The 17,815-nt window shown below is 40.9% G+C and overlaps 1 protein-coding gene across 4 annotated transcripts in view; it reads right to left on the reverse strand.

Moving 5' to 3' along the window:
- The window catches only part of LOC120546041 (matrix metalloproteinase-17-like), a 135,920-nt gene that overhangs the window by 57,316 nt on the left and 60,789 nt on the right, over window positions 1–17,815 (reverse strand). The window contains exon 1 of one of the 4 annotated variants that reach the window (XM_039780791.1): window positions 239–327. The exons of the other annotated variants lie outside the window; for them this stretch is intronic. Coding sequence (XP_039636725.1) covers window positions 239–241 — 3 coding nt within the window. The 5' untranslated portion in view covers window positions 242–327. Of the gene's footprint in view, window positions 1–238; window positions 328–17,815 lie in introns of those variants that run through there. 4 annotated transcript variants of the gene reach the window in all.

Below are 17,815 nucleotides of genomic sequence, written 5' to 3' on the forward strand. Positions count from 1 at the left end.
TCTGTCAATTTTTACTCCGTAAACTATTACACTTTCCCCGGACCAATGGTCAAAAAGCCACAGATATAAAACGTACAATGATGTATAGAAGATGTAAGTAGTAAATTAGCGATTATTTTTCCTCGATAAATGACCACGTCACGTAACCAGACTGGAGCTACAAAGATGAGTGGACAGTGAAAAACAGTGTGTGGGTATTTTGGCTGGACCAGGTAGAGGAGCGGGTGTGTTGGCTTACCATGCTGGCGGCGGGGCCCGCGGAATGCCTGGGCCATGAATTGCTGCCGCTGTGTCCACAGGCAGCCCATGCATGGACACTGTTTAAATAAAAACCTTTTCTCCAACGTAGGTGAAAAAACAATACCAAAACTAAAAAACGCTGTCCTGCTCCATCTAACGGCATTCTCTCTTCTTCCCTCAGATACACAGGCGTTTTCAGTTCTAATACTCTTGGCCACTCACACAAACCCTACACCCCATTAATCCTTGCCATGCAGTGGACTGAAGTGTTAAAGACAGCCAGGGAGTGACACACAATAATATTCATCTGTTGGATTCAAACCCACTATTCTGCAAGCAGATGGCACACACCCCAGTCTGCTAAAGCACTCAATCACCTCATTAGACAAGTACTTCCATCTAATGTGCTTATAATGGAACACATGGCTGACTTGTTATAAGGATACGTTCTGCTGGATGTGCATGTTTTAACACCCAGTTTCCATTCACAGCCGAATGTCAATGTTTAATTACACATATCTAACTCTCCGATATAATTCAAATATAATTCAATTTAGTGGACTCACGTGAAGCAACAAAGTGTGTGTGTATGTGCGTCTGAGAGCGAGAGTGTGACGGCGAGGATTAGAAATACGGCTGGTAAGTGAATCATTTAATCCCTGGCTTAGAGACAGCTGGTTCTACGGAGAGTTGAGACACAAGCCGCCGTCTGCTGACTGAGGGAGAGAAAAAAGAGAAAGAGAAGCAGGGAGAGATTTAAAATTGGTACCTCTCTTTCTTAGATCTCAGACACTAAGTGACCTAGACATGCCTGGTTAATGGGAGCTGCCATTTGTTCAATCCTGTTAAACATGGAGCAGTGAAAGAAGTACGGATGGAGGCATTGATGGAGAGTTGGCGGTAGAGGGAAAGACAGCAGTGTTGGAGGTAACTGACAGAGACACCGATGTAATGTTACGCATGTAAAGACTCTCAAGCTGTGCACATAGGGCAGGGTGACCTACTGTCGTGGTTACTGGGGTTTAAAGAGACACACAGCATTGCATTTGTCTGTGGGTATTAGGGGTGTGAATCTTCACTGGTCTCACGATTCGATTACGATTATCCTGTCGATTCGATATCAAGATGCATCACCTCAATATTAATATATGTTACTACTCATGGTTTTGCTTCAACAAATGCATGTAGTCATATATATATAGCATCTGAACACAGCAGACAAAAGGCAAAAACACAAAAACCAGCAACTAGAAAATCAACAAGTAACATCCATAGGCAATAATCGGTTATGGTCTGTCACTGCATTGATGCAGAATCGTCTGGGTCCGCATCGCGATGCATTGATTTATTTCAACACCCCTAATGGACATTGACATATTAGTCCCATTTATCATTTTACCACTTTTAAACTAGTAATCATTGAGGTGGCATGTCACTATTCTATCTGTACCACTGTACTGACAGACTGCACTTACACAGCATTTCACAATGCCTTTCATGTACCCATGCACACAGGTAGTCCCACATCGATGGTGGCGGAGCCCGCCACAAAAGGTGCTAGCCTACTCTTGGGGAGCAATTTGGTGCTCAGCATCTTGCTTAAGGGACTCTTCGATCTACCACCTGAATCACAGCCGCCCCTGCTGTAGGAGTTTATAATCACCTTCCATTGACGTTTGTGATGTCAAAGCATGAGCCATTTCATGATGCAACAAACATCAGAAAAGATTAAGAAAAGAAAAAAACCACATTCTTCGAGCCAGAATCCCCTGAAGCAACAAAGTGAAAGAAAAGCTCGGCCAGGCTGCACATTGTGGCAGTACTATGAACATTACCAATCCAGCTCATGGAACACCGTGGATTACATTACATGTTTTGATTCCAGGTGCAAATGCCTAACAAATGTGTACTGGAAACAAGCATTTTATAAACTGTGATAAAGTCCTTCCCACTGAGAGTCATAACATGTTTCCATGAGGCAGTGGTTTAAATGTAGTTCGTTTTTATTGAAAAACCTGAGATCTGGACTTTTTTTTTTTTTTACTCTTTTACAATAAACATTTAATTACACAATGCTATTCTATTTCTAAAACAACATTTTTCATGAATCCTGCTGCTTTCAAAGAGGATGTTGCAGCATGTCCCTCTTTGCCCTCTTTAACATCATTACATCTGTGTTTGTTTTGAAGACCAAGGAGGAAACAGCCCTGCAGTGGCTATACATTCCCGTGAAGCTATTTAAAAGTAAAGAGTATAGTTAACATTGTGAAAAGAATGCATTTTTATATTACTTACAAAATGAAACACTCCGTGCATTGCAATGCAACATTAGGTAGAAATAAGAATAGAAGTACCAAAGTAGAATTCATTGTTCTAATATGTCTGAGCTGCAATGTGTGGGTTAGTACATTGTGCTTGTGGTCCTATCAAAGTGGAGAGCAAAGCAACAACACTACTAAGGTGTCAGTCTTTTCACAACTGTCAAGAGTGTTGTGGACTTCTGAACAACATTGGACAAAATTATCCACCAAATGGCATATTTTAGGTTTGGCTCCTGAGGGGATTCAAACAGAGTGCGCGCAGTAAAAATAAATCAGCCTAGGTTTAAAACAAAAACAAACTGATGGCTTTTGGAGCCAATTAGGACATGCCCCTTTAACTGGAGTTTATTTTAACAGGCAGAAGATTCAGTGGCTCCACTCAGGGAAAAAGCCCCCAAACCTTCTTTGAAGTTCCTCACTCCGTGGGCGGCAATGTGGCATGGCACCCAGCCAAAGCCCACAAACACATGGATTGAATAACGCCTGTCCATTATCCCTGCTGTGGCATTTATCCCATATGTCACAATAAAGAAGAAAGATGCAGAGTCAACCACATACAGATATGCATTCAAACACAAGAAGACACGTGCGCTTGATGCATGACTGATCTGCTCAACTGTCACAAAAGCAATCCTCTGCCAAGAATAATCTTAACTTTTAAGTGTTTGTCTGAGAGGGTGAATTTCTAAGTGAATTTCAGTATGTGCAAAGTTTTATGTACAACAGTCAAAATGAATTCGGTGAATGAAGACAGATGGGTTTCTCTTCGGTTTACTTTTATTTATAGGATTATTGGCTCGTATTGCATTTGTGTGAAGTTATGAGAGATGGTATCACTGTCGGCTCCCAAGTTCAAACAAGCTGCAGGAATACACACAAGTGTATTTATGGATCTTGTATGTAATTTATACTAGGCCTGTGGGTTTAGCTATGGGGCCAGAACATGACAACACACACTGAGAACTGGTGGCAACTGGTCTTAAAAACAAAGACACACACACTATCCACACCTCTTCCCATCCTGGAATGTCCTTCCCCTTAAACCCATAAAAAATTCATACTAACTAAAAATGTCTCTGTTGGCGTGGACATGTTGCTCTGGATACCATTAAGAAGTTAAAATACCAAGTAGGAAGTCCAGTTTTGGATTATCAGCTGCCAAGACATGAAACACTAGCTTATGCTGGCTCCACACCAAATGTGCAAGATAAGGTTTGTGCAAGGTAGAGCGTGTAGGGATTAGAATTAATTTAAGCATTACCGTTCTGCAAAACAACTAGGATGCTACGGACTGCGTCAGAATGCAAACAGTTGTGGTATTAATTTTCTAATCTGGTGTTTCCATCCTCTTTGTGAAGTCCCAGTGGCAACAATGAGTTATATAACGCCAGGAATTCACCGGTGCACAATTTCTGCAGTGAAATTGATGCCATCACTTCTTGACATCATTACATCTGCCTGCCGTCAATGCCAGAATGCCATGTCATGGAGGTCAGAATACTTGGAATCCAAATTTAAATTAGTACTTCTTCGGTCCCATCAAACTGTACTGTAGTTCAATTAACTTTAGCCAAAAAGGGATACAGAAAGTCAGGGCAGATAACTGCACTGTGTTCATGCAGCTGCTCAGGAGAGCATAGCCTCAATCTCCATTAAAATAACTGACCTTGCTCCGCGTAATGTCAGACTTGGGCATTTGGTGTGTAAACGGGGTTCTCGAGGCAATACGATTCCAATTCTAGGTTGTTAAACAATGGCAGCAACAATTTGCTGATCCTTTTCAAAGCTTGCCTGGTAAACACTAAAACTAGCTACACTGTATTTTGGCCCAAAGTAATCCACCTCGAATTTGCACGTGCAATATTTATTATATATATTTTTATTAAAACTCTGACTCTCTTTCAGGCTGCACTCGGAGATATTGCTACTACTGAATGCAGCCTAACATTTTATATGCGTGTATGCCGTCTCCCTATGTGATACCTCATGCATGCCAGTGTGTCTGACAACAAAACAAAAACAGCTCCTTACCTGTCAAACAAACTTATCATCCCTACAAGGCTTCAAACCTTAATTAGTTCATTTTCACACACAAGCTGTTTTACCCTCCAGCATGCAAAAACTTCATCACCTGCTATCGTGGAGTTTCCTCCTCCCCCCCCACCCACCCCCTCCAAAAAAAGGTCATCAAGCAAATGACAGCAAGGATGTCAGCATTTTACATAAATGACCCCACAACTCCCAGCTGTGAAAAACACACACCAATTGGGCAGTTATTGTGACTGCACACTGAAGCATTATCTGAGAAAAGCGTAGTACCAGAAGAAAAAAAGAGGTAGTGTGTGTGTGTGTGTGTGTGTGTGTTGCTGCACCTGCAGCAAGACATGAGCTGTCTGGATATGTGCTGTTTTATTAGGAAGTGAAGCTGAGAGGAGCTATATTGGACCTACTGTATACTAATAAGACTGCTGCAAAAGAAACGACAGCCATGATGTAGATTCCTCCGCAGCCAGACTCTGAAACCTCCAGTAGTGAGTTCAGAACACAACAAAGTCAAACTTCAAGGCTGAAGAATGGAAAGTTTAATTGGACAAAATGAGGTGCAGAGGGAGCTTGCTTGCTTTCCTATCTGACACGGCTGTAGACTAAAAAAATTAGGTCAAAGTTCAAACTCCAGCAATACCTCTGGCCTGGGAATGAAATGTGGTGCATAACCAACCACACTTCAGACTGACACAGACAGCTTCTCAATGCGTGTATGCACAGGCGTGTGTACAGTATGAACCAATTTATGTCATGGCCTATCAGTTACTCTTCTATGTGTTCCTTCCTGATGCATCTCTTTCTCCATGCTGGATGCCAGGGGGGGTAGTGGTGTGTGTGTGTGTGTGTGTGTGTGTGTGTGTGTGTGTGTGTGTGTGTGTGTGTGTGTGTGTGTGTGTGTGTGTGTGTGTATATGCGTGTGTGTGTGTGTGTTTGTGTGTGTGTGTGTGTGTGTGTGTGTTTTCAACTCACCTCCTGCGGATAAAAGCTGCGATGCTACATGGTAATAAGGGGATTGTCGAGCATAGCACAGTCCAGCTGCATTGCTAAGTGGGCAACGGTATACTAGGAGAATTCTAGTCAGTACTAGAAAAGAAATCCAAGTGGAGCTCATGTTACACTCAAGACAGTGTGGTGGTTGTGGAAAAAAAGTATTTCAGTTCAATAACCGTTGTTTTTTATTATTTTTGTAGAGGGTAAAACAGCACTAAAAATGCACAGCTGAAATAACACATTTAAACGTGAATGTACACCAACAGAGATGGAACTTTCCAGGTTAAATCAAATCAAAAAGATATTTTCACTACTTTTCTATTTCTTAAAATGTAATTACAGATCAAAGATCACTGACAGTAACTCAACCATTCTGCAAAGTCCAATAGCAAAACACATCACCAAACATCACACAAAAGAATCCCGCAATGTGATGAAACTATATTACTTACAAAAATCACAACACATATCATATTGGCACTTTAATGATCAATTACATCTTGTAGTAACATCCCTGCTGATTATTGTCACTAGAAACCCAAAAAAAACTGTAAAAGGCTGCCAAACTATAACAATCAAATAATACTAAATGAACCGAGGCAAAAAAGGCCACAAAGACAGTCCAAACTAAACCAACTAAACAACCAACCCGCCAATCAACAACCACAATACATGCATAAGCAAGTACATACACATATACTGTACAGAAAGAAACTAACAGAACAGTGTCCTATTACAACCTTAGGCACAAATTCCTTATCTAGTCAAATCTGCTTGACAATTGCACAGGGGATAAAAAAAGAAGTAGTAATGATTTAGACTGAGCCTGTGTTTATGGAACTAAGATGGGGAAAGCCAGATAAAGAAGAGGGAAAGCCCTACAGTCCTGGGATATAATGAACATATTTTTATCCTGCTGACAAAACTGATAAGACCACTAGATAGGAGCAGGGAGAAACATATAAGTCTAAGAAGTATAGCAGAGGTTGTGGAGCTACAGACTTTTAGTTTACATTACATCAGCACTACTTCAAAACAATAGAGCAGCTTTAAGCGAGAACAGTCATAAAGATTATCTGGTAGGTTCTGCAGTTCTGCAGCTTCATTCTAACATTAATAAAAAAAATCCATTAGAAGTTGCAATGCACACCAACAACCCCACTTTGATACAGACAACAGTTTCCAGCATAGAGGGGAATCCAAGGCAAGTTGTTTTTGATGAGATTTGTCGATTGAGCGGTTAGTTGGCTGAGGGAATTTTTTTTACTTATTTTTAGTAGTTTATCATTAAAAATGCCCAACATTTATAGGTTCCAGCCTCTCTGATGCGCAGCCTCTCTTTATCTTAGATAATTAAAAACTGAATCCCTCCGTTTAGACAAAATAAGTAAAACAACACCTTAGGCTCCTGGAGTTGCAATGACCATAAGTCCTGTTGTATTTTTGGACACATCACAGCCAGTCTAATTGGATGAAAAATCTATTTTGAGTATTAAATAATCATTAGAATGCAGCACTAGCTGTCTCTAAAATTTGATTTGATCAGTGAGTTTAATCAAATAACCGCTGTACACTGTAGCTCCCTGGGCCTGCATTCACAGAGCCGGCTAACCATACAAATCCTAAAAAAACCTCTCTTGATAGAATGCTACATATTCTACCGTGTGCTTACATCTGTTGGTCTTGTCACTTCTACTGCCTTGCTGCAGACTCTCTACTCTGAACACAGAGCTGCACGGGCCACTGTGTAATATTTACTCACCGAGTGTAGCTCCAATTCTGTGCCCATGATAATGAATGCGAGTGTCAAAGGAACAATGGATTACAGACAGGCTGTCAGATCCAAGGGTTTGTTTTGCATATACAAGTTTTAATAAATGTCAGCATCAAAAATAAAATCAATGTGCAGCCACGGCCTGTGTTAAAAGCTCAGATTTATTGTGAAAAGACCAGTGTACCACAACATTTGATTTCAATTCACGGTGATGCGATTAAAAAAACACAGCAAAAGCCAACTTTGTGATGCGTGCGTGGGGAAGTCCGTATATTCTCTAACAGTGTGAATTCCCAAATAGACAAAAGAAATGTATGCTGCTTTGACACTTGCTCCAGGGTTCTCTGCTTGGCATCAACAACGCATCCAGCTCCAGTTGGAAATGTGTAATGTGAATGTTAGCTGTGTTGCTAAAATATTTTATCTTTCCATGACCCAGTTTGCATACCGTATGGCTCTTATCCAGCTCCCTTTTCCCCCTATCAATGTGTAAAATCCCAAATGTGTCCAATTGGATTGATGGAAAATCCAAAATGACAGCTCAAACTCAGAAAGACTTGGCTGTAAACTTTGTCCTGTAGTAGCCTTAAATTTGAATTCAGTCAAAAAAAAAAAGGAGCAGTATGAGTCTCTGAATAGGTTTAGTCCAACTAGGCCTATATAAAATGACATCAAAATAAATAACAATGAAGTGTTCATTTATCTTGAAACGTTCTTTAATTATTATAAGCTGAATTAAAACCATATCCATAATGCCTGTGCACAGAGTGATGTTTTTGTCAGTGAGGATAATAAAAACAAATAAGTCTTCGGAAGAGCCATAAAACACTTATCAGGAACAGTTAATTAAATTAAACAAGATCAGTGGCTGTGCTTAATTAATATCACATTCGTTACATCATATCAGTTAAACATGACTACATCATGGTGTATTAAAATAAACGGACAGTCTGAGGAGAGTGGTCAGCTGTTTATTCGACAGCCGAGGCTCTGGCAGCCCTTTGAATTCAGATTGAGCAGTTTTCTGCACCGATGCACCAATCAATCAAAATAGAATCACAATTTTTCCCACTGTTCGAAATATGCAACTTAGAGATGTGTTACTCAAATCCGAGACCAGTCCAAGAACTCGAGGATGGTTCCAGATTATAGGGGAAACCTATAATCTAGCTCAGCCAACTCCATTCAAATTTTGCGAGCACTCTGAGATCACTTCCAGTGTTGCTATTTTACTCTAGTGTAATCATCAATTTATTGATAATTGATCAAGGTCAAACAGGAATCTATGTTGCTTATGCAATGTGTTTATGCGGGTGACCTGCTCCGAGCTAACTTCTGTTCTTAAGCCATGATCCTGAACTTTGATGTCATTTCTTCTACTTAATTCGTAGAGTTTACAGTACTTGGGAAAACAGTGTGATCACTAAATAACTTGTTCTTTTGTGGAGGATATGTAATTAGTTTAATTGTCACTTAGGGAGAGGCATACTGAGAAACAACTCTTTTTGTTTGTCTCCCATGGGCTGGAGAGAGAAAAAGCACTGCAAATACCTAATTAGGCAATGAATAGTTGCTGAGTTAATGGCCACCTCAAGATACAATCTTGAATGTTAACAGTCACTCTCCAAATTAATGGGGCTGTGTATTGTGCGTTGGGACAAAGAGATTTTGCTCTTGGTAGCAAAGTCGGAATTGTATGCCTTAATGCTTATTGCATCCATGCTTTTATCATAATTCTAATAAACACATTACTTACAGACGCTGGCCGAACAACCAACGCCTCACAATGTTGCAATTTGTGTCTCTGCCTGTCTTACTCGGTCTTCATTTCACTTAGATATACAGACAAATGTGCCTTCATCTTGAGTGCATACTGTACTTACTGAATTCTGAAGGACCCATCGAGCACTTTGTTATGAAGTGTTTTTCCCCCTTGTTTTCCACACAACTGTCATTTACTTTGATATGAAATACACTAAAAGCCAACAATGCCCATCACTCCTGTGCCAATGTCGGCAGAAATCAGTATGCATCTTGCACGCATTCGTATACAAACACCCATACATACATACTTTATTTATTACAGTTCTTAATTACAAACTTCAAAAAGGAGCTCTGTTGTTGCTTTGAGGTTTCCTCCAGTTCAGTTGGCGGGCCCTTTGAATTATTTTAACTTTAACAGGCAAGCAGCACAAATCCAGAAACCACCATAATTACAAGATCTGGTCAGTCCTTTGAATAGCTTTGACCAAAACCTCAATCGGGTATATGACTAGAAGGGGCCGGGATGCTTCAGTTAAAATAGGACTGCCACATGGAGTTGATTTGGGGTTTTCTACATGGGGAGCCTGAGAGAGGGCCAGCTTGCTTCTAACCCACAGTTACAGTAAGTCATGAAACCAGGAAGAGCCAACGGGAGAGAGAATCATATGCAGCTGGGGAAAACCGTAATTCCTGCTCAACTGCTTACACAGTTCGGTCCATTACTTCTGTACACTCCCCTACTCTAACATTTGCTTCCTACTCCGTGTAGACAGGATTAACACATTATTGTTGTCAAAATTATAAAGCCATGCATGTGCATGGTTGTTTTAAAATAAATCTTAATCATTGGGAAAAGGGGCACATGTGCTGTACACCTGCTGGTGTAGCCTAGGGTTTTCTTGGCTGGAGGTTTATGAATGTAATGATAGTTTATAAATTAAACTCCATTTAGTTGATCTTGCACGCTGTCAGTTTGTTTGTACCGTATTTTCTGGACTATAAGTCACTCCGGAGTATAAGTCGCATCAGTCAAAAAATGCATCATGAAGAGGAAAAAAACATATATAAGTCACACCGGACTATAAGTCGCATTTATTTAGAAATTTATTTCACAAAATCCAAGACCAAAATCAGCCATCTGTCTACTACACAATAGCACACAGAACAACAGGCTGAATACGGTAGGTGTCCGGTATGTTAACGTAACACATTAACAGTTATTGAACTATACAATAGCACACAGAACAACTACCAGGGCGTGGAGACGCAACTGCACCGTTGACGAGCCCCTCCCGGCAGCACGCATCCATGTGTGGACTAGCTAGTTCCTCCACCTCTGGCCATCTTGCTTTCTGCCCGCGATTAGCCGATTAGCTTTCTTTGTTTTCTTTGTTTTCTTCATTGCAGTAAGAGTCACCTTTTCGCCAGTCCCTCACAAGTTTCTCCCTCATTTCAAACTTTCTTTCTGCTGCTCGATTACCGTTTTCGGCGGCATATTTTACTACCTGCAGTTTGTTATCTCTTTTCTTTCTCAGTTGTCTTTAGGAGCAGCATTCTAGTTGTCACAAGCCTAGAGCGCCCTCTCGCGGCTGTAGACGGTAATGTTTTCAGTATGAATTAACATTTAAAAACATGTTAAATTATATATATTTTGATATATAAGTAGCACCTGACTATAAGTCGCAGGACCAGCCAAAGTAGGAAAAAAAGTGCGACTTATAGTCCGGAAAATACGGTAGTTGCATCGTTCAAACAGCTTATAGGCTTAGCCTAAAAACGTATGGTTGCGTGGTTACCCTTGCTATTGGAGAATCTGAGGTGATGTAGTTGCATGTAATGTTGCAGATGTTCAGTGAGTAGACCATTGCACTTGCCACAACTCCAGGTTTGACATTGCTTTTATACAACAGTTGTGCTATAATGTTATTGGGGAAATCATTGCAGCATCATTGCAGCATTAAATAAATAAAAATAATAATGTTGCAGCTCGCCTCTGCCACCTTATTTCTTCAAACTATCGCACGTTGCTAAGCAACAGTAAACAAAACCAGTAGGCTGCGATCGATATACAATGTATAGTAGGCACAAACTCTATATAATGTTTTAATGAGATCTTAAAAAAAGAGATTAAAAAAAAACAGTGATGGTTGATGTACAGGTCACATTGGTTCTTGCACACATTACATCCACATGCCTACCTAAATTAATATTTTTGGCTACACCACTGCAGCAAATGTGCAGAAATAACCAAAATAATACTTGAAAAATGTAATTAAGCTACTTTAATTAAACAATCTTCAACAACTAGATGCATTTAAATAAAAATAGAATGTGGTTAAAGCAACAATGTTGGTAAATCAGTATGCATTCATTTATAAGTTAAAGGTCCCATGGCATGAAAATTTCACTTTATGAGGTTTTTTAACATTAATATGAGTTCCCCCTGCCTGTCTATGGTCCCCCAGTAGCTAGAAATAGTGATAGGTGTAAACCGAGCCCTGGGTATCCTGCTCTGCCTTTGAGATTATGAAAGCTCAGATGAGCCGATCTGGAATCTTGCTCCTTATGAGGTCATAAGGAGCAAGGTTACCTCCCCTTTCTCTGCTTTGCCCGCCCAGAGAATTTGGCCCACCCATGAGAGAGAGAGAGAGAGAGAGAGAGAGAGAGAGAGAGAGAGAGAGAGAGAGAGAGAGAGATCATGGCTTGCAAACAAGCAAAGTGGCAGTTGGTCAAGGCCACACCCCCACCCTCCACCTTGCCCCCCCATCTCTCCTCCTCAATAGCATTTAAAGCTACAGACACAGAAATGGCACATCCTAAGGAAAGCTCATTGTGAGACTGGCTCTAGTGGCTGTAATTCTGCACCAAGGCTGAATTTCGGGAAAGAGACTTCAGATATAGTATTAGGGGACCACTGAGGCCTATATAATAGCATCCAAAGAGCACCATGCCATGGGACCTTTAATATAGGTGGTTCGTGCAGTATCTATTATTTACAGCTGCTTTACACTGTGCTCGACAACCTTGTTGTTCAGTTCATTAAATCCCTGCAGTGATCTGAAGTCAGCAGGACAGTTATATGTGACAAATCTGCAGCCTCCGATTGTGTCGCAGTGCCATTTTGCACAATCGTTTACTTTGATCAAATCGCATGCATACAACAGATATTCGTTTATATAGCCCTTTTGCACTTTTTGAGATGCCCACACAGTCCCATGTGCCCAAGACCCCCACACTATTGTGCTCGTTGTTGTGCTTGCGTGACTTAAAAAGAGCCCATAGTGTCACTAACGCATTCATCTATCACATATGCAGCACCTGCATACTATCATTGGCTCATAATGTATGTCAGTCGACGTCATCACATGTCAGAAAGGTAATAATCTTGTTTCTAGCAGACTCAGTAATAGAGTTAGCCTAGAAATCTAGACGCACCCTAGCAGGAGCAAATGTAATTTGCAGCCAGAGTCGTCAAGCAGTGTTTCCTCTATGTTGACTTGACCGTGGCGGCCCCTCAAGGCAACATTTCTGCCCCCCATGGTATCAGAAATAGGCCTGCATTGTTAGAGTGCATGTCGGAGAATAGCGCGGTCACTCGGCAGAAAAAGGGAGAAAGGAAAAAGAGACGCTGTCCGGATGATAAACCAGTTGAGATTGTGTGTGTACGTCCTTGAGAACTGTAAGTCGTATAACTTATGTTGTCAGTTCATTTAAGCCTGGTCTTGCAAATTTAAATTAAGTTAACTGGTGATTTTCGTGTGTTTGTATTCTTCACCTGCTAGCTAAATTGCACGTGGCTGTTATAATAGCCATTGCTCACGTTTGTATTTTAGGTGCATTATATTACATGCTGAAGTAGTTACACTGCATTAAGATAATGTAATTAATAGTGGGTTTATTGTTATTTGCTACAGAATGCTTAGCCTATATGTCAAGATCAAAGTTGGCCTATATAGTAACTCAAAAAAAATACAGTTCAATCACAACTGAAAATATGCCTCATTGTGTGTGTGAATAGAGTTGAATAAATATATTTGTTTGTGTTGCAGCAAAGTGTCAGTCCCGTTTCATGGGGGGGGGGGGTGTTCGGACCTGCCCCCACTGCTAAAAAAAATCCTAAAGGAAACACTGTGTCAAGCAACTCTCCGTTGGCTTGCAAGCTGGAAAAAACAAATTCTGGTCAGGCCAATCACATCGTGTATAGAGTCGGTGGGCGGGCTTAACATAACGACGGCAGAGTTGCGACGGTTCCGCGTGAATTCCCTGCTACTTGAAAACAAAGAAGATGGCTGCTGCTGCTGGCAAACAGCGTTTTTTTTTATCGGCTTTGGCCGCGACTCTGGAAGACTTGGAGTTAAGCTTTTCTTTGAAAAAAGAACAAAGAACGACACTGAAGTCATTCTTAAAAAAGGAAGATGTTTTGCTGACCAGATATGGAAAAAGTTTAATCTATCAACTAGCGTTGCTCTGGTTGGCCATGAGTGCAGAGGGAATTTGAAAGAGAACCGTTTATCCCGCCCCTCAGAATGAGCCCTGCCAATGGTGAGTTTGCAGACCCAACATCCTGATGTGGGTCTGGCTTGTCAGGCTATAACAGAGTCCAATGCTTTACAAAAATGAAAAAAAAAATTAAGAAGCCCATGCACACAGGGGGGGAAACTGCAATTTTTGAAATACCAGTTAAGGTGTGGGACATACTGTAGTGTATGCATGTTTTTTATGTGTACGTGTCCTTTATACATCTGGATTCTGTTGACCTGCTGATGGTTCTTCAGGCCTCAAACTGCTTTACTTCAATTTGAAGATGAGAGTATGTGGCCAAAAGTCTTATTTTGCAATCCTATATTGATCTACTCCTAAGTAAACATGAGGACTGCCTACAGTAAATCAAGTTCTGAATTCATGCTGTCAAACTTGATCTGGAAATCGATGTGTTGTCATTGTCTGAAAGGGTCACGCAGATGTCTTGTAGCTGCCTCGCATCAGTCCCAAACCGCCATGCTACAGTGGCGGCCAACGAGGTGTCAGGGCTCTGGAGACCCATGTTGAATTGGTTTCTGAGGAAATCAAAAACTCAGTACAGTAATGCTGACATTCTCCTCAGAAACTTGCATGTCTCTGGAGAACTTTTATGCCTAACAAGGCTGAGGTGACAGATTGGATAGGAGCAGGTTGAAGAACTGGCTTCCTTCTGCCTGAGAAGTTGCCTGAGAATGCATTATACTGTATATTACATGCTGCTTAACAATCGCTCTCTGTCAATCTTTATGGAGAGATATACTCTCTACAACATTAAAGTCATCTCCCACATGAGATTGTTCCTGAAATAATCGCCTCGCCCTGAATTGGAGTCCCACGGTGCATTTCTACAGACAGAAGGTCACACAGCTTGATGGAAGTGGGACAGCGGTGCTAAAAGTATCCTTATGATCCAGGCTGAGAGTGCAATAACAGATTCACATGGAAACCTGCATCCATAGTGTTTCTCTGGTGTGGTTTAACATCCCTGCATACCTAATCAATCAATCACTATAATAACCAAAAATCTAAGACAAAACATTTCATATTTCGGCTGAAACATCATCTTCCTCTTTACCAAGCACGCGATTTTGCTTATTGGTCACTTTGTTATTTCAGCGCAGAAATCCCTCCATCATCTTTCCCGTGACTGTCACTGCATCCTGTTTTCTTTTGGAGTCTCCTCTATCCCTGGGCCCCTGGATGTAATCGGAACAACCATGATGTGCCGGTAGAAAGAAAGCCTCCTCTGTGCATTGCAGGAGTAAAATGGAAGAGTAAAAGGGACTGAATAGAAATGTACACACATTGTAGGCAAACACGGTACTAATGAGGGTGGTTGAACTGTTGTAGTGGGGCTTGCAAATGAAATGATTTCCCTATTATACCCTTCAGAAGAAAAACTGAATGATTAAAATGAACATTTTCCCATCTTGCGTTTCACACAAAAAAAATCCTGAACCATTGTCAGGTGGAGGATTAATGGTACATGAAGTGTCGGGATTCACACAGCAGTGAGTGAGAGGAGGTCTTCCATGAGCATGTTTAAAGCTAGGGTTTTATTTTGGTGCTGAATGCTCTTTGAGTCATTGTTGTGGCTCTCTTAAGACACCAATGACCTAATTACTAAACATACTATGGGTATTAGTGAGCCCTATCTTCATTGTCTTTTCAGCAACCTTTCAATTTGGAACCGGGCAAAATAACCCAAAAGGATTGGAAATTGCATCAAAATTATATTAGAAAAGCCAGTACAAATTGAGGAATATTGGGTTGGAATTATCACAAAAAGTATCCTGGTGGGCCTCTTTTTAAACCTTATCTTCCCACCACATATTTCTGAAAACAATGTCTGTTTTACATTGCTTTTCTTAAAGAACTCATCATTTTGATATCTAGCAGTGAACGAGAGTGAGTGGCAGAGATAGGGGAGCAGAAGGAGCGAGCCTACCGCTCCAGAGGAATTCGCCAGAATGCCAGATGGTGTTCTCAATGAAGAAATTAAACGGCAAAACAAGAGTGAGAAATGGACTGGCGAGGTGTGGTTGCACTTCCGGGCGCACACACCCTTGCGCAGTCTTGAAGTTTGTGCATGACTAGTGGCCGTGCGTCGTTAATGTCTAAAATTCCACAGGTGGCTGGATGTACAGTAATATAGGCAATTTATCAGATGCTAATCTGTTCAGAATCACTCTCGCTTATCAGAAGGGAAGCCCTGAATGTTCAGGTGAATATTTCCTTTGGGAAGCTGGGCGGTTCCATCTCAGTGAAGAAAATATGCCTCACGAGAAACATAATACAACTAGCAGAAAACTGAGTATATTACGTTTTAGCTATGACTCAGTTCCCTCAGGTGCTGAAATTGAAAATCGGTGCTATAAAGTGATATATCAACCTGGATAGCAGCAATGCTATCAAAATGAATACCTCTGATCTCGGAGTGTGCGGTTCACTTACTTAAGGACTCGGTGCGTGGTTGTGATGAAGACACACATGCACAACAAGATTCACAATCTCAACTAAATGCCAAATGATGGAGCACCACTGAAATAAAGTGAAAATGGGACTGCCTGGATCAAAGATAGAGATCAGAGGGTTGTTTTGTAGTTAGATGGTTGTTTTAGGTGTTTCAAGTCCTGAGTGAATAGCAGTTATGAACACACACACACACACACACACACACACACACACACCTGATCATATCTGTATTTTCCAGCCCTTCCAGTGGCGCAGAAAATGATGCTCTCTGTGTGTCACGTGACTCTCTGTTGCACTCCAGTTAGGGCTGGGCGATATGGAGAAAATCAAATATCACGATATTTTTTACCAAATACCTCGATATCGATACCCCAACGATATTGTAGGGTTGACTATTGGTGCTTTCACAAAATATTTACACAATGAGATTTTTGATAAATAATCATCAGTAATGTGGATCTAATAACTAAGTGGGTAAAGGCAAATTAAAGGCAAGTTACAACAGTCTGGTAAGTTCAGAAAATGACATCACCTTACTGTAATGCAGCCTTTAAAACCAGGAAAAGACAACACTTATGCCATATCACGATATTACGATATCCAAAATCTAAGACGATATCCAGTCTCATATCACGATATCGATATAATATCGATATATTGCCCAGCTCTAACTCCAGTGACAAGAAATCAGTCATTGGCCAAGTAATCATCATCGTAGCTGTCTACACTGATACTTACTCTCTGTCTTTCATGACGAACTAGGAGCTGCAGTTAGATTATATTGTGTAGATAAGTGTCTTTGCTATCGGTGATCAAACATGAGAATTTCTGTTTTTACAATGAATAAAACAGGAAAACCCCCGTTATAGCACACGTAATTGAGAACAGTGTCTAAATGATATTATTCCCCCCTTTATCCGGTTTATCCTCTTCCACAACTTCACGCATGCTTTCCCCTCTAACGGTGCTTTTCTGCGTACGGTATGATCACTTATTTTAGTGCAATAACTTTACGACGGTGACTTTTTGCTGTCTGCTGCCCCTGAAACAGCAGGCAGGAGGACAGTTCCCCAGGAGCTTCTACAAAGATATCCTGTTGCTGTGCCTTCTCTTGAAGACAGAAGAAAGAGTCTGTATTCCAGCTGTTTCTTCGGCACCCCAAAAAAAAAAAATAGAAATATGAAGAGCATTCACCTACTTGCTCCTAAGAAGTGGTCAAGCTGGGTTCAAAACAATACACTTGAAAGGCACTTTCATGTCTTTGTGGTTTCTAGGCACAGGAAGTCCCTACATTTTGCTTTTTAGGGTGGACCTTACGAGATGCTCCTATTTTTCAAAGTGTGTGGACACAGTGATAAATATACTGTAGTGCTATAGAAGAATATCTTCTTCTACGTAGACAAATGATCATCCGGTCACTAAAGCTGCTCTTCTTCTACAAAAAAAAAAGAAACTAAAAACATAGTAGGGATGTAACGATTACCTGTGTAACGGTAAACCACGATAAAAATGTTGCTGATTGAACAATTATCGTTTTCATTTAAAATAATATTATCACGGTGGATTACCACGGTGTGGAAACCGCGTGTTCCCAGCTTCATCCGAGTCTCCTGAAGTTGCCGCACGGGCGCACTGCGTAGCCTACAGTGCGTTTCTTGAAGTTGGAATCATGGCGAAAGGAGGA

This window comes from Perca fluviatilis, chromosome 17 (genome assembly GCF_010015445.1).
Source record: "Perca fluviatilis chromosome 17, GENO_Pfluv_1.0, whole genome shotgun sequence".
In the NCBI taxonomy this organism is placed as follows: Eukaryota; Metazoa; Chordata; class Actinopteri; order Perciformes; family Percidae; genus Perca; species Perca fluviatilis.